Source organism: Aptenodytes patagonicus, chromosome 1 (genome assembly GCF_965638725.1).
Source record: "Aptenodytes patagonicus chromosome 1, bAptPat1.pri.cur, whole genome shotgun sequence".
Lineage (NCBI taxonomy): Eukaryota > Metazoa > Chordata > Aves > Sphenisciformes > Spheniscidae > Aptenodytes > Aptenodytes patagonicus.
In genome coordinates, this window is record NC_134949.1 from 117,467,840 (window position 1) to 117,489,939 (window position 22,100).

At 37.1% G+C, this 22,100-nt stretch overlaps 1 protein-coding gene across 1 annotated transcript in view; it reads left to right on the forward strand.

Annotated features, from left to right (window-relative positions):
- NCAM2 (neural cell adhesion molecule 2) overlaps window positions 1-21,418 on the forward strand; it is a 330,359-nt gene extending 308,941 nt beyond the window's left edge. Inside the window, exons 16-18 of the mRNA XM_076352315.1 lie at window positions 4,600-4,804; window positions 9,205-9,324; window positions 15,026-21,418. Coding sequence (XP_076208430.1) covers window positions 4,600-4,804; window positions 9,205-9,324; window positions 15,026-15,137 — 437 coding nt within the window. The 3' untranslated portion in view covers window positions 15,138-21,418. The remainder of the gene's footprint in view (window positions 1-4,599; window positions 4,805-9,204; window positions 9,325-15,025) is intronic.
- The last annotated feature ends 682 nt before the right edge of the window (window positions 21,419-22,100 follow it).

Genomic DNA, 22,100 nt, shown 5'->3' on the forward strand with positions numbered 1-22,100 from the left:
TCCTTAAAAATGTAAATGACTGTAAAAGGTTAAGAGCTGTGTAGAATCATCTGCCTTTCATCTTTCCTTTAATCCATGCCTGCTAAAGAGGAGGGGAAGGAAAGAAAAGCAAAAAAGGTGCTAACTTGCTTTTTTTTCCCAACAAAACTTAGAATCACTGAATGGTTGAGGTTGGAATGGACCTCTGGAGGTCATTTTGTCAAAACCCCCTGCTCAAGCGGAGTACTTATTATAAAGCTTGAAATTATTATTTTATTGTGCCAACAATTGAATATATACGATGTGATTCTGTAAGAGTACAGAGAAATTCTGTCACATCGAAGCACATACATTCGTGTAACGTCAGTCCGGATATATGAATGTTGCATATTAAGTTCCCGTCTCTTTGTGCAGAAGCAATAGCTTTAGTTTTCCATGTACAAAGGGTACCTGTACGCTCTGTGTACATATTTAGATGGTGGCTCTCTCTTTAGACTTGCTTCCCTTTAGAGTATCGGATATAGACTCCTTAAAGGGTTTCACTCTGAATTTACACTTGAGGGTCCAGAAAATTTATCTTTCCAGTTAGTTCTCTTCACTGGGAAATTCTGTTTTACTTGCCAAAGCTCTTCATTGCTCTTTCCCATTCAAATAATGATTTGTGCAAAAATGTTCAATTATTTTATTAGAAGTTAGAAATACAACTTATTGAATAAATGAGAACTTGAAATTTGCCAATATTTTCCATTACATTTATAGAAACTTGCCTCAATTTTTTTTTAAATTTCATTTCTGAAAGTTTTGTAATCTTATTTCCATAAGTATTCACTGGCAAGCACTTATTTGAAGAAGTGGGTGAATGAAGTGACTTTGTTTAAAGTTGGCAGTTTCCTTCATTATCATGGCAAGGTGTATTATATTATTTATGCCACATTCTATACAACAAAAACCATATTATTCTAATTTTAGCATATTTTTGACAAATTATAATTAAAACTCATTCAGAAATATGGAACTTACTTACACTTATTTTTTTTCAAGTAGTGTTTTAAAAGGCTCCACTATGATTAGATTACTAAGTCAGGTATACAATAAACCTTTTCACAAAATTGTTAAGAACTGATTCTCTCACATTAACATTGAGTTTTTATGATTTAAAATGTGTTTTTAACTAGAAAAAAAAGTTATATAATGTATAAATACCTTATTGTTGTAGAGCACAAAGTGGAACTAGTATTTTGAGTCCATTTGGTACATACTAGAACACTGTAAAAAAAACATTTAAAATCATTGCTGCTTATAATGTATTTTTTTTTACTGTTTAAGAGTTGTCACAGTAAAGCTAATCCCAATTTAATTTAGGGCAAAACTTTTTGATAACAAAGGTGTTTTTCAAAGTTGGTTGAAAGGCTATATGTTGAATGACATTAACATTTCATCCAGTCACAGAATTAGTACTTCTGTTGTCGTCATAAGATATTAAGACAAAATTTCACATTGCTTTGATAGCATAGATATATTAGGATATGATTTTTGAAAGCAGTCAAGGTAGGCCTAAGTCTGCTTTAATAGTAATTGGCATTAGTTTTACAAGTGCCTTTTGCGGGAGCAGATAGACCAGTACAAAGTCCCAGCAATTTAAGAAAGAACAGAATTAAGCCAAAGATTGACTTATTAAAAATTAATTTTATATCTTTTCATTAATATTAAAAATAAACCGTAACACATACTTTTAAAACACAAGATAGTCCAATTTCTGCCTGTCTTCAGAAGAAGAAAGTACATAAAGAGCCTAAGACAGGTGAGAAGGCTGATGACAGCCATGGTCCTCGCCCCACTGCAGAATGTGGCCGCGTTCCTGCCACTCTTCGGGGTGTGGGAGATAAAGGAGAGAAATGTTGGAAAAGTATTGGCAGTCATAAGAAATCAGACTTTCAAATGTTGTGAAACAGAAACCTGTATGAACAAATGGGTTGCAAGTGGGAAAAATAGGACTTGGGACATGTAGGGCAATAGTAAAGATGCGGAATGCTGAATGAAAAGGAAATTATCAATCTTAAAGAGAGAGAAAAATATGTAACAGTCAAATACTTAGGTCTCAGATGTCTCACCAATACCAAGAAGATTAAAAATTAAAAACAAAGTCTTCCCCACAACTATGGCAAATGAATATCAATATCATTGTACAAAGGAGCAATATTGTTACTATAAACATTTCCTTCACTTGCCAGTGAAAATATTGTGTAGGCTTTTCTGTCACTGAATCATTTGGGGTGGGAAGCTTGCCACATCAGAATGTTCCAGTGACACTGGAAATGCTGTTTACATCAGTGAAAAATGTATCTTCGCATGGTAAAGACTTCTTAACACCGCATTAAAAAAAGAAAAAAAATCCTAAAAATACAAGAGCAATAAAACAACTCGGAATCCCTTTAAAAATATGGATTACAAGACCCTAATTTTTCTCCTCCACATTCTATTTAGTGGTTAAGAAGGTATAGAGAGGAAAACTTCACTGTATAAGGTTTCTAGAACTGGACTCTATAGAATTTACTGGTATTATACCTGCCGAAACATATAAGCTTTTCAATAAACTGGAATTAAATATCTATTTATATCTTCCTGGCAATTCAGACTAGTAAACACAAATGACTGAAGTTTACAAAGGGAGTCATCAAATAGATGGGTGGATGTACAGATAAAGTAAGTTTTGGAAGATGTATCAGAAATTATAATATTTAACTAGGAATGTTGATGTTAAAAAAAAAGAAAGAAAATGAATTCATGTGAAATGTTAACTTCCACCATTGCTGACGGGGCAATGTATAAATGGTACATCATTTCATTGCTCTGCCATTATTTTTGTTATTTATGTAGTGTTTTGTAAGTCTTTCTGAAGAAAGGAAAATAACTTTGAAGTAATATCTGTCTGTTTATCTGCCTATCCATGCATGTAAATATATACATTGAATTCTGGCTTATTGCATAATAACATTCTGAAGAACAATTCTGTAATAAAACAACCCATGCAACAGACAATGAAACCAATTGCATAAGAAGTAAAATGTTCCCCTTCTTTTGAAAAAGGTTCTTACTTTTCCGTTTAAGAGTTCTATCACAGACTAACAAAGCATATATTTCTATTAGTATGTATTGATTTAGAAGTCCTCAAGAAAATAAGTTTCAAATTATATTTGAAAGGGTAAATAGGTATTTTCTTAAAAATTAGTTAAGCAGAAATAAGAAAGCTTAAATGATAGTCTTAATCTGAAAACAGTCCACAATGTATCAGGGAGGTGGAACAGAAAGAAGAGGAAGATGATGGCAGTAGCCCCATTAAAACATTTATATTATATTATGTTACATTATATTATGTTTTGGTGTCTGTTACAACAGTATTCGAGTAATCTCCTGTCAGAAAAATCTTGCTCTTATTTTGGCAACAGGCATAGATACAGCTGCAAATGGAAACGTACCACTGCACTGCTGAATCATGCATCACTCCAAGGCATGGTAACACTGAGTAAGCAATGCTGATGTGCAACACCAACGTGCAAAAATCCCAGTTCCACTCCCCTGTGGGGTTTGCTCAGGACATAGCATCACACAAGGCAATTGTCACTAGCCAAATTTCTGAGCTAGGCTGACACCTTGATTTAGCTGGGTGCATGAACCATTACGGAGGTGGCTTTTTCTTTTTTCCCCTAGTTTATTGATCAAAGTCCTCTCCTTTATAAGGGCCGTCTGAGTTCACAAACACAGTAGTTGTTCTTCTGAGAATCACACTATTCAAAACAGTCAGTATCATTACTGTCTGTTATGGAAATGTCAACTGAGTCAAAACATTAAAATATTTTTTCTGAGATTGGTAATTAAGTAAAATTAGCTAAGCATCAGCTTTGATAATACAAATACAGAAAGCAACATCAGGTGTGTAATATGTTTATTTTGAAGTGTGTGAACGCATTTTCAAGGTACAAGACTATACAAAATTAGGTCCTAACCCTATAATCATTTAATAATATGCATAGTTTTTCTCATACTAATTTATTTAAGACTAAGTGTGTGCAACTGTTTGCAGATTAAATAGCTTGAATTAACTTCTTTGAAGACTTTTTCATTCTACTTTAATTCAAAAAATGACCTTTATGAGCATAAATACTCTTTTGGCACTCTCTTAAACCTTTCAGTAATTCTGCATAGCACCGCTGCTAATTAATTATATTTGAAATGTGGAAAATGGCAATTTATATCAATGACAATTTATAGCAACTATTATTATGTTGAACATTTTAAGTGTTTTTCTTAGGCTGCATACTGATACTCTCAGTCTTGGAATGTTAAGATGTGATGTTATTTGTTATTAAATACTGTCATTTATGCTCTGTGACCATATTGGAATTTTGGCAATGGGAAAATATTATATAGAAAAGATGGGGTTTTTATTTTTTAATCAGGTTGTATACATGCTTAATCTTCAGGACTGTTTATTTCCATTAATTTCTGAATGGTTCATTTCTAAACATCCTTTAGCCTCCTGGCCTACAGCTTAAAAGCTTTAGAAAATGCTATTCTCTGGGATGAATTTTATTAATAAGTTTTAATTTTCTTTCCTTCAAGACACTCTTTTTAATGGTCTCGGACTTGGTGCTGTCATTGGCCTGGGAGTGGCAGCCCTTTTGTTAATCCTGGTTGTGACTGATGTTAGCTGCTTCTTTGTACGACAATGTGGATTGCTAATGTGCATCACCAGGAGGATCTGTGGGAAAAAGAGTGGTTCAAGTGGAAAAAGTAAAGAACTGGAAGAAGGAAAGGCCGCTTACTTGTGAGTATTAATCACATATTTTGGAAACTTCATTACAAGAAAAAGTTGGCTGTCTAATTTATATTAACTTTATGGCCATTTTGTGGTGTGGCAAAGGGAATGAATAAAATGTTTCTATTACTTGGAAAAGTGTTCCTCTGAAATGTATAGAATTGTTTGTGGTCAAATGTTGCCTTAAAAGAAAAATGGACACAAAAAAGGCATTTACCATACCTCACTTTAAGACGGCCTTTTTGTGCAGCTTGACACAAAGGAAATCAGTCGTAATTCAGTAATAGTTATAGGCACATCTTTGGTCCCTGAGGAACAGGTAACAGATCATTGTAACTCCATTTCTACAAATCCATCTTTTTGCTGCTAATACCCAAAAACTCAGCTTATGGTTGCGGCAGTGCCAGTAAATCTGGGAGTGAAGGACACAGTATTATAGAAAATCCATGAAAAAGTTTTTCTTCTCAGATATAGCACTTGATGGAAAATCTTGTTTCTTGCCCGTAGACTTTAGGAATAAAAAATACTGTTGATTTTTAAAAATAGGAGTGCTGAGTTGGATGTGGGTGAAATGCTGGTGAGCGTGATTGTTCTTCATAGCAACAGTCAGTGACTGCTAAACATAAGTGGGGAATAAACAATCCTGATTCTCACAAATACCTTTGTGTGGTGGCTACTTCATCAGACAAATGCGAATGAACCAATCATTTATGTGCAAATATGTTCCCTTAAATGATAAGAGTGGATAGTAAGATCTCTGGCAAAACAGTTCAAGCACTGATTGCATAAAATAATAGTACTTTAAAGACCCAGCGTTTACAGAGTTTTCAAAGGGTAAGCTGGAGAGAGGACTACTTACGGTCCCTCATTTTAGGCAGTTCCATTTTTTTGCTAAAAAAAATGCTTAATTTCCTCATTGTGTTCATCTGATAGACTTCTTATGCATACACTGTAATATCTGTGAGAATGCTGTCTTTATGTCATTTAAATAACATTTACTGGTCCAATTCCTGTGTTCTGTAGCTCTCTCAGTAGTCAGGCCTTGCAGTTCATTCACCTGCAGGTTCCCAGATCCTGTCCTTCTCCAGATGCCTGTAGAGTAGATCAGTTTTTGCAGCCCTCATTATTCATAGCTGTATTGGGCTTCTTTGTTGTCGGTAGTGAAGGTGTAAGTGTCTTTTTTGGTTTTAGTTCTGGCTATTGGGATCCAGAGACTGTGTCTTTCTTAGGTAACTTTATTACATTTCTTGGTTGGGTTCTCAAGTCTTTTGGAAACAGCTCCATAGAACAAAACCAGTCATAAGCAGGCACAGAGTATTTACATCAAATAATGCTTCTGAAGAGAAGTTATGCCATAAAATAGCTTTTTCCTAATTCTCCACAGCTCACAGTGAGCGAAGAAATAACAGCATTTTTTCTGTTGTGTGAAGCCAACATGTCCAGGTCAATAGAATCAAGATGTGAAGTTTCTGGCTCTGACTCAGCTGTCCTTTCCTATTGAGCACAGCACTTCAGTTTATGCTTTCATTTCCCATTCAAGAAGTGACCAAGTACGAATTGGTGTACAGACCCTCCTGAATGGAAAAGACCTTAGGGAGCTAAAGTGGCAAATGTCACTTGACAGCAGTTTATATCTTGCTATCAACATTTCATACCCAAATGCCATTCCATGCTGTCCCAGAAAAGCATAAAGTTGGTCACTTAATATTAATTCCTCCATGTCACTTCTTTTACAAGCACAACTATCTTATTTAATTATATTTCTTTCCTTGTTGGTGTGATCTTCAGTCAGTCAGATCTTAAAATATTCGGGACTGTTCTTATTTTAGCCTGTTCTCTGCATAAATAAACTGTCAGGCTAAAATTTCAAGACAGGCTTGAAGAGTCAAAATTTGAATTTATTTCATGCCAACTGCCATTCCCTAAAAGACACTGACATTTCCCTGTTTTAAATACATCAGTTTGCATTCTGGATTTTTGAGTGGGTTTATGGTATGGTTCTTTGTTACATTTTGATTGTAGGATATATATAGTCATTAATTATGTTCCATATGTAATGAATGTAGATGATACAATGCATGTAACATACACACAGCCACCTGGAACAGAAATGGCATAATGCATTTCCTACAAATCACTTTCCCTTCTGTGGAATTTTTAATTGTTACACAGTTTGTACTTTCTGTACTGATCAATTCCTCAATCCTGTGTGAATGCTGTTCACGAATAATGCCTTTTTTAGGCTTTTGGTCATGGAATAATGTACGTTTGTCCGTAAGACTGTAGATGTACAGTAGACCAAACCAAGTAGAACTTACTATTCCCTCCACCAGTCCTACTACGATCCATAATCTTTTCACAGATAAGAAGTAGCCATGACAGTTCAGTGCATCATCTACAGAAATGAGCATTGTATCTGTGTATCTTAAAGTAGAATTTCACTTGCAGTGGTGAATAAGCACATGCAAGTTTTTTTTTAAAAATAACCAGAATCTTTTAGACTTCTACCCGTTAGTTCTTCCCTAGTCAACTTCTTGGCTACATATTTATCTGTGCTACACTGCAAAGATTTTCCTTGAGGATACCTACCAGAGGATGGTTTTCCAGGTGCTTCTGAATAGATGGATTATTGTAGTTGTAACAGCCTGTTTAACGATTATTTTCTCAGGAACAATATGAAAATGTGAGATATGAATTGGACAAGGATTTAACTAGGTCTTTACTATGGCACATAGCAGTCTGACTGCTCTCTAGAATATCACAGGTCCAGAAAATAGTCTGTTAAATATAAAAGTGATTGTTCATCTGTAACTCGGTTACCCTGTGTTTCCAGACTGCAGCTAATGAAGTTCCAGGATACAATTCCTGATCTGATGACAGGAATAGGGATGAAATATTTGCATGGAAAGAGGTTTTGTTTTGGAAATATCAAATATATCTTGGGTATCCTTTGATCTGCCTTCTGAGAATAAAATTATATGCAAGTTAATTAGTACTTATATTGTTAATACTTCTGTAGCAGTGAGCAGCTATTTCCATATCATGGTCATATTGTTGAGAGCAGCACTGTGGAGAAGGACTTGGGGGTACTGGTGGATGAAAAGCTGGACATGAGCCAGCAATGTGCGCTCGCAGCCCAGAAGGCCAATCGTATCCTGGGCTGCATCCAAAGCAGCGTGGCCAGCAGGTCGAGGGAGGTGATTTTGCCCCTCTACTCTGCTCTGGTGAGACTCCACCTGGAGTACTGCGTCCGGCTCTGGAGCCCTCAGCATAAGAAAGACATGTATCTGTTGGAGCGGGTCCAGAGGAGGTCCATGAAAATGATCAGGGGGATGGAACACCTCTCCTATGAAGAAAGGCTGAGAGAGTTGGGCTTGTTCAGCCTAGAGAAGAGAAGGCTTTGGGGAGACCTTATTGCAGCCTATCAATACTTAAAGGGGGCTTATAAGAAAGATGGGGATAGACATTTTAGTAGGGCCTATAGGATTAGGACAAGGGGTAATGGTTTTAAACTAAAAGGGGGTAGATTTAGACTAGATATAAGGAAGAAATTTTTTACGCTGAGGGTGGTGAAGCACTGGCACAGGTTGCCCGGAAAAGTGGTGGATGCCCCATCCCTGGAAACATTCCAGGTCAGGTTGGACGGGGCTCTGAGCAACCTGATCTCGTTGAAGATGTCCCTGCCCATGTCAGGGGTGTTGGACTAGATGACCTTTAGAGGTCCCTTCCAACCCAAACTATTCTATGATTCTATGATTATCAACAAAAGCATAATGACAATACTCAGTGCTCCATCTTCCTTACAATTCATTATCCAATTAGCACAAAGTTTATTCATTTCCTTACATGTGGGAGGCTAGCATTTGTTCCTAACATGGGGGAAATATGACACAGAAACAGTGAGTTTCTTCTACCAGTGTGAGCAGAAAGGGCCAGATTCTTATCACATAAGGGCTTTTTACACCGTTCTGGCAGCTGGGATTGTCACAATCTCAGGAGATTAAAGTACACTTCTGCAATGTGTATACTAACATAAAGGCTCTTTACACTGCCAGAAAACTTCAAGCATAACTGGGTGTCAAGTCAGATATTTATTATACTGGGTTAGGAAAGTTTACATCTATTCCCATGAAGAGGCCGTTGTCTTATTATTTAGTCATAAACAAAATGCTCTTTTGAGATGCTAATCCATGATGTTTGCAGAGTTAGGTAAGTAACCATGGATACAGGATGCTTTGAAGACTTCAAGGAATTGGGAACACGCTGTTAAATGTGTCTCGGTGGTGTTAGTCACTGATAATTAGTTCTGCCTTTTCTTTGCTGACTTTTGAGAGAAGGGATCATGGTAATTAGTTATGTGCAATGTATGTCGTTAATATGATGAGACTAAGACTCTTGATAATTTTTAGGAAAGATGGATCAAAAGAGCCAATAGTGGAAATGAGAACAGAGGATGAAAGAATTACCAATCATGAAGATGGGAGTCCAGTAAATGAGCCAAATGAGACAACTCCCCTCACAGAACCAGAGTAAGTAGCCTGACATTCCCCAGAGTTTCACACAAGCTCCTCCTGGCTGTGAGGATGGACTGGGCTTCCCGTGCTCTGAGAGGGAGATACACAGCATCACCAGAATTGTGTGCTGCGGCAATGCAGTGTATGACTGTGATTTTTTTTTTTTTTTTTAAATAATTGATCCAATGGTACCCCACATACAACAGCTGCGGTTATCACTAGACATTTTTTTCTTCTTTCTGTGACCCAGAGTACAACCACATCTGGGTGTTATCCAGCCCTTGGATGGCAACACCGCGATAGCGGCAATCCTGCAGCATATCTTTACACCACCACCTGTTTGGAGGTTAGCAAGTATCCAGGGAAATTTTCTGGCCCTCCCTGCTGCCCTGGCTCCTGAGGAGCTTCTCCTGTGCTCTTGGTGAAAACAGACCTCGTGTCAGGGCGGGGGGGCCTGCCGTGCCCTGGCCTGCCCTGGCCCTGCCTAGGGACCAGGAGCCCCACATCAGCTTCAGGCTTGTCAGCAGCCTGTGCCCAGCCCTGGCCCCGGTGGGACACAGACCGACACTCTGCTGCTGCCCCCAGCTCTGCCCGCTGCATTCAGGGGCTGGAGGGTGAGGGCAAGGCTCTGCCTGCGCTCTGTGGCTCTCAGGCTGCACCTGAGCTTGCCCCTGCTGCTCCCCTGCTGCTCGCAGCTAACCTCCAAACCCCATGGAGAACCATGGCCAGCAGAGGCAGGTCACAGCCCTGCCACCTTCTCTCTCAGCCCCGGCACCCGCAGACACCTCACCCCCCCCAGCTCTCCTGACCCTGCAGTGGTGGCTGAGCAGGAGTACAAGGATTTTTTAAGTCGGGTGCAGCTGATCTTTACCACCTACTCAGCATTTATTAACCACTCTAAGGGAATAATCTCCTGACTCTCAGGAATGGCCTTAGTCACACACACATCCCCACACACCCCCTGTATGTAGGGCACAATGATCCCATGCTCCAGAAATCCAGCTCCTTACAGGGTGGTCCGTTCCTGCTTTCATTCACGAAACTGAGAGCTTAGCTCAGTATTTAAGTCCACGTGGTATAATTGGATTAATAGCACTGAAGGGCAGCCACTTTGCTCCGTTCCCTCATGCCCCCTTCCCGTCCCTGTAAGCTGCTCTCAGCACAGAAACTGCAGTGGTTCTCGCCCAGGCTTGCAGGCTCCGACTGCCTCCTGAGTCACGGGGACCAGCCTTGGGCTTGGGGATCCCGGGCACTGGCAGTCACGTCTTCTCCTCCGTTTTGCTGCTGCAGCCCCTAGAACAGTTTAAACTGGGTAAAGTGCCTGGTGTTTGTACCTGAATAGCACTTTTCAAAACCTGTGTGGAGGATAAAGTAACATTTGTGATAGGGCACAAGCAAGCTCGTATTTTGCTAAGCTTATTATTACAATGAGAGCTTCTGATGTTTTGTTTTTTTTTTCTTCTGAAAATTTAGTTTGAAGAGAAACTAATATTTCAACAAAGGTGATGACAGTACCATTCCTTCTATTGAGAGCCCACCTAGTGGTGTTAAAGGACATGAACTGATTGCTCAAGAGTTTCATTTCTGAGCCTCAAAAGTTGATTGATGTGAAATTACTAAAGAAAGCTCCAAGTTTCTTTGGTTTGAGCCCAAAGCTTTTCATGTGTTGTGAAAATCTCCTACCTCATGAGATCTTAAAGCTGTCAGGGCTACGAAGACAATTCTGTAGTAAATATAGAAACTCACCTGTTGGTTATTTGATGGAATCACAGTTGTTTTTTAAAAGGAGAGGATGTTCTTATAAAACAGTCTTTTTCTCTTTCTGAAAATTGCCTTCCTTGCCATTATCTAGAACTGCAAAAGCCAGAACCTTTAATAAGAAAAAAGCCTGTGTTATTGGCTGTCTTTGGCATTTGTAGTAAATGGGGTGTGTGTTAAGTAACTGTACATTAAGCTATACACTTCTTTGAAGAACCTGTACCTGAAGACTTCAAACTTGTGGTAAATAACTAATTATGAAATTTGTTGAATGACTAGTGATGTGTTTGCTCTTCATATTAGACTTTATAATGAGGGGCACTGTAGAGAACCCACAGTTATCTAAGGAGTCAGGGGAATGTAGTTGTAAACATTGTACAAGTCCAGTGGGCCTTGGATATGTTAGTGGGTGAGGCACCAGGGCCACATTTTTTCATACTTCAAGACTATTTGTAGCACCAGATCTTGCAAATACAAATGAGATGCACCTAGCAAGGGACATGATACCAGGAAAGATTAAGTTCAGTTCTTCCTGCTTGTCCCAGTCATTAGAGCAGCTGACAGGAGTGACATATGAGAAAGTTAAAATAAAAAATGTTTTATTATCTTAGGGAAGGGGGAAAGAATCAGTCACTGGTAGCACGAAAAAATAACTAAATCATAGGGACAACTGATAAGGAGTTTGATGGGTATTATGTCCTTGGGAGAATAGGACTGCTAAGAGATATTAATAATGATGAGAGTTTCCTTTTCGGTAATTTCTTCTCCCACAACCAATGGCAAAAGGTAGCAGTCCAAGGTACAGCTGGACAGAGGTCAGCTAAAGATTTGGCACAGTGTCACTTAGGAAACCAAAGATGAATAGAGCATCATGCAATCAGGACATCTGAAGGGACACTGGTGCCAAGGGAACATGGAAAGACCTTCTGCTCAGACACAGGTCATAACTGATGAAACAGAGAAGCAATATAAAGTATGGGTGGGATGCCACTAAAGGAAAGGAGGACGCAATAGGGTAGAAGTAAGTCTCTCAGTAGGAATAACACAAAAATGCATTGTCAACAACAGGTGCTATCAGCCATAAAGGCACACGCTGGGCAGGGCGAGGATGACCAACAGGGATCTTGGAGGGAAGAGCTTAGCTTGCAGGAAGGAAAAGTTTCAAGGACATTCCAGGCAGGCAATGTTCATACAAGGTTGGATTCATTCTGACTAATTATGGCTGTCTTCAATGTATACAAGATAAGCCTTCAGTTTAAATTAGATGAAATATTTGAATAATTAGTTGAAATATTTTGAATAATACCAAATTATACTCAGAACTTTAAATGCAATTTAAGCATTTGTGGGAAATAATTAATAAAGAGATTACTTCCTCTTACAATAATAGAGTATTTTCATTATATTGCTCAACATATTATTCGGCAGTCTATGTTTTACCTTATCTCAGATGATTCTTGTCAAAGCCGGGTTTGGGATCCATGTGTGACAGATGAGCACAGAGCACTTTTACCTGCAAGTCAACAAGTTTTAATAATGCTGGCAGGAAATCAATTTAAGCTGTGCATTTCATATTACATTTCTGTAATATGATTAAAATACCACACGCAATGTGGTACTATAATTACATCCCTAGTCTGACATTATTGTATTTCGAGTATTGGTTGAGTTTTTCTCAGTATTAATGAAGCTGGGTGAATTCCAGTATCAAAATGGCTAGCAGCCATTTTCCTATAAAACAGGAAAGTAAATATTCTAGTTAAAGTTTTGTATGGGTAATATCTGCAGACTATTGCAGTTAGGCCACATGCAGTGCTAGAAGAAGTCAATATTATTAATGATTGATAACAGACAGCATCTGCTTAAAGCAAAAGAACCTTTTAGAGTTCTCTAGTGTTTTAGGTTTTTTTCTAAAAAGCTTTTATTATAAAATGCTTTAAGATTTGAAAGGATTAGTCTGTCCAGCTGAAAAATATAAAATTATTTCAAATAGATGTAGCTAAAGAAAAAATAGGTGTAGGAAAATAGGTGTAATTAGAACATTTAAACTTGATTTAGTTAATTAAAAGAGGAAAATGATTGAACCTGTTAATAGAGATTAAATATTAATTAATATTTGAAACAAATGGAGAGGAAAATTCCAAAATAACAAAAATGTTTTCATAGTCAAAGAGGATACTGTCTAACAATAACTGAACTGATAACTTCACATCATATAAAAAAAAAAAAAAACCAACAAAAAACCACAAGTTTTTAAAGAATAAGGGCAAAGAATGGTGGATGGACTTTTTGATGAGGAAAACTTGTAAAACATTTTATTTGTTTGTAGTTCTTTTTTTTTTTTCCTTGCTTGCATTGAAAGCAAGGCTAATTTTATCACACTGTTTGCATGAACATGGATTTCAGTAATATCTAGTATCTTTCAACAGGGTTCTAGCAAATCTTCCTATCTCAAATAATTTGAAATTATTTGTAACATGCTCTTAATCTACTTCTTCAAAACCAATTTATTTAAATTTCCACACAGTATATTCTGTCAATTGCCCAGTTTTTACTTTGACTAAATATTTCCTCCCTTTCAGCACCATCTTTTTAGAATTTACTCTGCCTTTATATAAAACTAGATTAAATTAGGTCTTTCTTTTAATACTAGTTTAAGTGCTTTGCATTATCAGGCCTTTAACACAGGTGCCTGCATACCTAAAATGCATCTCATGAGCTGCGCTTCCTCTGCCCCAGTGTTTTATCCTGTTTTAAAAATAGATTTCTGTTGATTCTGCTGTTTCCATTCTTTCAGGCGTCATGTTGTGGGCTGAAATCTGTTTCCTTTGGGTGTGCCTTGTGAAACAGACAATTACTAGGGACCTCCCTCTGTGCTCAAAGCCAGACAGCTGATATATATCCCACATATTTTACTGTAATAGAACAACTTAGTCTTCTCTTTGATTTCTCTCAGATATAGGTTGTGCTCATTGTTTAACCTCTAGATAAACAGCAACTTTCTTAGTTTGTTTCAGACAGCCTAAATTTCCTAAGACTGGGAATTTGGGTATTGCTTTGTTTTATTTGTTGTTATTAAACACTGTTATTACAAGACATTCCTAAGGGATTCCTCAGGCAGGTTTTGAACAGTATATTGCTCTTTGGGACATCAAAGTAATCACAGTGGAAGTTTACTGAAACATTTAATAGTTATTATTTATATATTTGACAGCTAAATACTGGCAGTAGGGAATCAATGATTTTCAAGACCTTTTTGAATGAAATCAGTGTTTTGTCTTTCCTGTAAAGTAAGGGTGGGGACTCTCTTTCCATCGGAATTAAGGATTATAAAACTCTTCAGAGTTTTCACTACGTTAGTCTTAAAAGACCTATAAGTTATTAATGCAGCTAGATTGTGTGATCTAGCAAAAATAAATTGTAGAAGTTTCTAAATAATAAAATAACTTCCATTACCTCCTTGTGCTATAAGAAGTTCTTTCCTTTACCTATGTCTTGGCATAACCTCCAACGATAGATGTCGTCTCTCGTATACAATTGAATTTACATTTAGAAACAGACATAAAAAAAGAGTATAATCTAGATTCATCAAAAGACTTGACTGTAAGTGTTTCGCGGTATCCTAGGGTACACATACCTCTGTACTGTCTTGGGTCAAGTTATTTGGCATTCTATTGTTTCTGTTGTCTTATGGAAGAAACTGCATTTTGGGCAGCAGCAAAGTTCTTATCATGTGCCATTTAGCTTTTTCTGGCTTTATAGAAATAGAAGGAGTTAATATGAATTTCTTTAAAAGCAAAGAACCTCAGTGCTCATAATAAAATAATTATACATTATTGTCAATAAATTATGTTTTTAGAAACACTGTGAACTGTATAAGCAATACATACATTGTTGACTTAAATTCCAGATTATGTGTTATTTATGTGTTACCATGATTCCTCTTTTCTTCTGATAGGAAGCTGCCACTAAAGGAGGAAAATGGGAAAGAAGCTTTAAATCCAGAAACCATAGAAATCAAAGTTGCTAATGACATCATCCAGTCAAAAGAAGATGATAGCAAAGCATAATAAGATAAACTACAGCTGTCTGGATAATGCATTTGGATTGAAGTCACCCCGTGACCAAAACTTTACAGCTGACCATAATTTCTTGGGAAACTTAAGCTTGGAATAGTTAGTACATGTGTACATATGATGAAACAATTTCTGTCTACAGTTCCTTTCTATTTTTTTGTTAATGGTTTTAGTATGTAGTTTTGCTGACACCAAGTCCCATGATACAAATTTGAAAAATCTGCAGAATAAGAACTGTAATTTATTATATGACAAAGTATGTCTATTTAGAAGAATAGTTACAAAGCACCCCTAACCACAAACAACACATCAGGTCTCTCCAGATCTTACAGTGCAAGCTACATACATAAAGTGCCATATACTACTGTATTTGTCTCCATTTATAATAAAAGTTTAGGTTGCCTTTAAAAAAAAAGAAAACCAGTCTCAGTATCATGTTTAAGACCTAGCACTGGCAGACACTCAGTAGTCATTCCAGCTGTGCTTATCACTTGAAGCAAACAAAAAAAAGACACTCTTCAACATAGAGCCAGCTCCACCTGCAGTTTCACCTGGGTTCTTTGGTAAAATAAAAAGTTGATAACCACAATGTACAGATTTAAATAAAATTAGCTAAATATTTTGTAGCAGTATATTGGCCTCATCCTAACTACATAAGTGGGACTCTGAAAGGCTCCAGGATTTTCAGTGCTTCAGGTTTTCTGTACTAAAGTTTTGGAGGTCGCATGTGAACTAAGATGCAGCAAAGGTGTGAAAAGAAAACTCTTTTTTGATCATAATCTTGGCTTCAAGTGAAACCTTACAATAAACACAAACTCAAATTATTGGTCCCAACATATTTATACATATACAGTATTCGTTCTTCTTTTAGTTCTAACCATTTAGTCAAGGGATAGAACTGCATTTTGGTGTAGTAGATACATTTTCTCCCCAAATCAGTATATGAAATATTAAAAGTTGGCCTTATTAAAGTAGCACCTGTTCCTTTACGATTTCATACCCTTTGTCTTAACAAAAAAACCCTAAAAACAGATGGAAAGGAGGACTTTAGCTAAACAGTTAGGAACAGTTTTAAATTATTAATTAATAGCATCTTGTCTAAATACATTTTTTCCTGTCAAGCATTCCTTAAGATAATCTTTTTTATTATTCTAGTTAACATGCACCACTCTGAAATTTGACTGATTTATCTGATGCAAAATTCATTCATATTTATTATCATTGATTTAATGGTGCCACTAGTTGGAACAATACGTTTTGTTTCCTTTCCAGCAAAGTATATCCACACCCACCAAACTCTTCAAAGTCTTGCTTTGGAAGAAGTAGATAAACCATATAGAAAACTAGATTGAAAAATTCTACTTATCAGGAGTAAATTGTAGAGTACCTTGTACATTTTCCACATCTACATCATACCTGAGGTTTAAGTGTACCTTTACTCAGCAAATTACATCCTCTCCATGCTATATCTAAATTTTGCTCGTATTTCAAGTGCTTACACTTCCCAATTTCCCACAGGATGTCATCAACCCTTAGCTGATATTTTGTAGTCATGGCAAAGTGGTTGACTTTTGTGCAGTAAAGCTGAAAGTGAAATGTAAGAGTGTTCTTAAATTTGAGGAAAATGGGTTAACCTTGTTCACCCAAGCTTTAGTGCATTTGAAAGAGCTGAGGAGGATATATTTAATTCATAGATCTTTCTTATTTTTCAAACCCAAGTCATTTTATGGGTTTTTTTACAACTTTTCCTCACTTCGGGAAATACCTACAATGAACCAAGTAGTTGAGGACAGAGGCATACCACTGGTGTGGCTAGGATAAGAGGCCAAGTTCCCACAAAACCAGTACCAAAGTGAAAAGAATGGGTAAGAGGAGATAGCAATGTGGGATGAAAGTCATGAAAGAGAATAATTTAAAACTGCTGCAAAGAAGTTTCTTTAAATGCTAAGGCACTGCTTCTGGGTGAAGGAAAGATGAAGGCATTCCTTTATGACCTCTCACTGTTGCTCCACATACTGGGCAGGCAGTACTACCAAATAGCTGCTTGTATATTAAATTTCTGTCCTGTTTCTTTCCGAGTAAATACACAGTGAGCAGGACTGTCCCCTAACCTATAATTAAAAGAACCAGATGTCTCATTTATATGTATGAATATATATTCTTTCTACAAAGTATGTATTTGCAGCTGGGCTTTCTCCCTTTATCGAAATGCAAGGAAGGGACCTGGAAAATTCCAGCAGTTGAGAATAATGTGGTTGGTGTGGCTTGAACATCTGCAACCCACATCATCTCATGCAGTAGTTTTACCAGGATGAGGATGAAGGTAGGAAACATCCTTTCCTCTGCTACCTGCCATCACAAAGTTAGGTGGTGCCATGCATATTCACATAAGTCAAGCTTCTCTAGGCAAATGGTGCTTTTTTTGAAGCCAGCATGATCATTTGCACAACAAGGTTCCTATTCAATGTGGGCAGAGCTAACAGTGTCTTGGCTCAACTGTAGATGCATTTCAAATTTTAGTACTTCTTATTGAGACTTACACAAAAAACCTTCATGGCCTAACAGCGATATACTGGGGGTTTTGGGTTTGTTTTTTTCTTTTTTTTTTTTTCCCTAATATGGCCTCTAATTACAATGTGAAGGGATTAGAGAATTTAAGAGGTCATGTCAGCACATTTATTATTAATATGCCTGTGCTACTCTTTACAAGTAAAATATACTGTAAAATTATTTCAATATTGGAAGCAAAAGCATTTCCCACTATATTGGATTACAAATCAAAAGCTATTTCTAGGAGTATTTATTTTCTTCCTGCTGTTAAGTCTCTTGCCAGTTGGGCTATGTGAGGGCTGAGAATTAAACAGTTCTAAATTACTGATGGGCTGTTCCAAGCATACCTTTTGGTCTGTGGATTAATAGGTTATCTCTTGTGCTTTGACTCTATGCTGTGCAGGAAAAAGCCAAACTATAACCACGAAAGAATGCTTAAAAACACTGGTATTTGCAAATATTTCCAAATGAGGGACAGCGCATAGTAATTTGTAAGATATGTGTAGAACTGGAATAACTTCATTTCTTTATTTTCTTTTCCTATTCTAGACTAAAAAGAAAAAAAAAAAAACAGGTATCTGTATAAATGTCACTTTTACTGTCTAAAAGTAATTTTAAGTGTTAGTATGAAATGTCGGAAGAGTTGACAAAATATAACTATTTGTAAAAGTAATCTGAATTGTTACACTAACATACTCCAGGGATGAGGATGGGAGGGAGCCATTGAAATTATTAATGGTGCGGAATGTGGCAGTGACAATCTCTCTTCAACAAAAAATAAGGAGTAAAACTAAGTAAAATGACTTAGAGCTTCTTGTTGTTATTTCTGTAGTAGACCTGCATTCTGATTTACCACAACAGTAACAAAAGTTTTAATTAATGTTTTACAATTTAGTATACAAATGTACTCTGGAGAGGTTTTTTCTGGTTTTGTTTGTTTATTTGTTTTTTTCAACTTCTAAGATTTTTTTGTGGTTGCAGAAATATTTACTATTCTGGTGATGCTAATGCCTAATGTGACAAAGATTAATTTATTTAGGCCTCAGTCTTGCAAGAAATTTTGTGTGGCTGAAACCACCCCTCATATGGCACCCCTCTGACATGAGGGGGGTCGATGTGAGCCGGAGGATGGATGTACCTTCATAGGAGAGCTTGCAGGATTGGGCCTACTTTCTATCTCTTCATAGATATATACAATGTAGTTACACAGTGACAGTCATCTACAAAGGCTGTTTGACAACAGTCCCTGGTATGGAAAATTCCACCTGCTGTCTTCAGCCTCTGTATTGATGTTCATCCAAATAAGTGGCTTTCTTTTTATGATGGTTATGTACTTTGATTATTTATTTAAGTGCCAATCATCAAACTGTAGTATAATAATCATGCCATTTTTCTGTTTCCTAGACCGGATAATGGAAATGTATTTGTGCCTTTTGATAGCATGCCACTCTGCTTTATTAAAGAAAAATCTTCAATAATTTGTCTACAAAGCCTGTTTAAAATATTTGAAAGCTTTACCATGACATACTTTTCTGCTCAAATATGCTCAAATATACTCATCTAAGGTAAACTGGAGATAGTATTCTCAAGTCACGTAAATATTTTAAACACAAAATTTGCAAAAATCTATTGAGATCACAATTGTAGTGAGGGTATAGTGGTTGTATTAGTGCTGAAAAGATTCAAATAGATGGAGCACATGGGAGGTGTAAGGTGTGTAGGGGTGTTTTGACCAATTTATCAAGTTGAAGAGTCAGATAGAAAGTCTCCTTAGTTCTGTTTAGGTACTTAGACCTAGAACATTAAAATCTGTTCTCAAATCTGAAAGATAATGTGGAGCATCTTCCCACCATTTTACCTCTGGAGTAAAACTGCAGTGAATATTTGTTTTGCAGTCACTTGTGGCCTCACCATCTCTGTGTAAGCTGTCATAGGAAGTAATATCTTTGTAGAGTAATTGTTGTGTCTGTTGGGTGACATTCACTTCTGATTAAAGGGCCTCCAAAAAGACCATTTACTGAAAAAGCTCAAGACCCCTATTACAAACTGAACTATGCTGAGAGCACTGCAAGAAGCGCCACAGTGGAATCCAGGTCTCACTGGGCTTTAAGACACAATCTGACTTCAGAAGGGCCTGACTTTCATCCATCCATCTCAGCAAGGCTTTGAATGTCCTCTGCCGATCGAGTTGCTTTTGTGAATTCGACTTCTAGGTGTAAGTGGAACTTAAATGTCCTGCCAGGCTCCTGCTAACATTTTGCACAGAGGAGGTTTTCCTGTCAGGAGTTTGTACTGATCAGGAAACGTTGATAAAAATATCTGATCACAGTTCTATCCCATACATTACTATATGCCCAGAAATAAAAGAAATAGAACATCCCTCTAAATAATTCATTGTGATTGCGATACTTCTTTAGGTGAAGATGAAAACATTCTAAGAATTGATGTTTCTTCTTAAATCCCTTTGTTTAACTTCAGATACTTGTGCTGATCGATGCAAAGCTACCATGGTTAAATAAATCTTTTTTTAAAAAGTTCCACCCCCTTTTTCAGATTTTTTCATATCATTTCCTGGAGTACCCAATCCACTTGACAGCAGTTGTGTAGTGGTTGGGGGAAACCACTTGCTAAGTTTTAAGTGATCTTCAGTATTTCCACTGCGCATATAAATGTGTTCTTATATGATTTTATTTGAACCTAAGCCAAAAAGAAGCCTTTCTATTACAAATTTGGCTTTGGATCAGGTTCTGAGAAATCACAGTTTACCAGTCTATCTTTCCTCTTAACAGGCATTGTGAGCCTCATGATGTTTGACTTTCAAACTTGAATATTGGCCATTTTTAGCCCAGAGAAATTAAATAAATATTTACTGCCAAATTTGTATTGGCAGCTTTTAAGTCACAGGTGAGATTGGGAGCGGGCGAGATGACCAGATGCAGTGCCAACAGAATTCAGGAAAGCCACTACCAGAGAGAACAGGTGCCAAAGAGTGAGCTGAGAGAGAGCTCGGATACTGGGAGCATCTTGCGTTAGCAGTGACAAGGGAAATGGGGAGCTACTGAAACAAGAGAGGCTGCTGGAGGGCATTGCCAAAAGGCAGGGTACTGTGGGCTGTGAAAACCAGAGGAGGGGGAACATTAGCCCTGCTCTATCCTTTAACTCTACCGTGTAAGTAGGCTACATTTTTATACCTAAAATGCAGGGTTGGGGGAGGGGAAAACAAACCCTCAGAGTCTCTATAGATCAGTAACAAATATATAAAGCAGTCAGACCCCCCAGGAAGATAATTTCGTTGCTCATGGTGTAGAGTTCTCACTAAGAATTTTGAACTACTTAGACAAGGTTTAAAAGAAAAAAAAAAAAGCTTTCCTGCTACAATGAGCACTCAGTATGTATTTGTATGCTGTGTACAGTATAAGCTAAAGCATACCATATATTGTTTTTGTTATTCCACACGTTGTCAACAGCCCACTTGCGATATATACCACCTGAATTATATATTGATAAGTTAGCTACCACTGGAGCTAGTTTGCTTATTGTTTCAAAATCTTATGTCCCTATGAAATGCTGTGTATATATATATATCTCTATACTGTAAAAAGAAGTAATATCGCAGATGCTGGTTTTGTATTTATGAAAGACATTGAAAGTATGGCTTAAAGTATATCAATTATTTGTCACTCTTCACCATTTGTATATTAATAGTAAAGATACTTTTACTTTAATGAAGTGGTGTAGTTACATTTATTTTTACTAAGTGTCTTTCTGTCAAGGTGTCTGATTCATTATGTGTCTTATTGCCAAAAAGAAACACATCAATTATTTTCCCCCCATTATAGAAGTACTGAATAATGCTCAAGCAGCCCTGCAATTTATTATTCTCTTTTCTGTCAAAATACATCACTGCTATTGAAAACTACTATATTAGCATCCTGAGTCTCCAGCTGAGCTTGAGGCCCATTATGATCCTAAATGTTAGTGTTGAAAGATAATTTTTTTTCCGAAGAATATGAGCACAACATTTTGAAGGTATTTAGTATATGCCAGCAAAAGATATTATCAGCAGAAGCTAGCTTGTTTTGCCAAACTTTAAGCCTTCCAAAAGTCTTGTAACTGTGTTGCTAGCACCACCAGGAACTGGTGATAACAGGTTGGGCACAGTCTGCAATGAAATGGGCGTTTACTGCAGTGCTGGTTTGTACTCCACTAAGATGGAGGATGGGCGAAGCACACCCCAGACAATACAGCTCAGCCACTTCCCTGAAATGGCAGAGGAACATCTATGACCTCTGTTTTACCACCAATAAAATGAAACCTCCTAAGAGACTGCATTCCCGTGGAAACTTGCTAGATTGTGTATTCATGCCTAAGCATCTGCTTTCTGAGTGCCACCTAAGCTCTAACAAA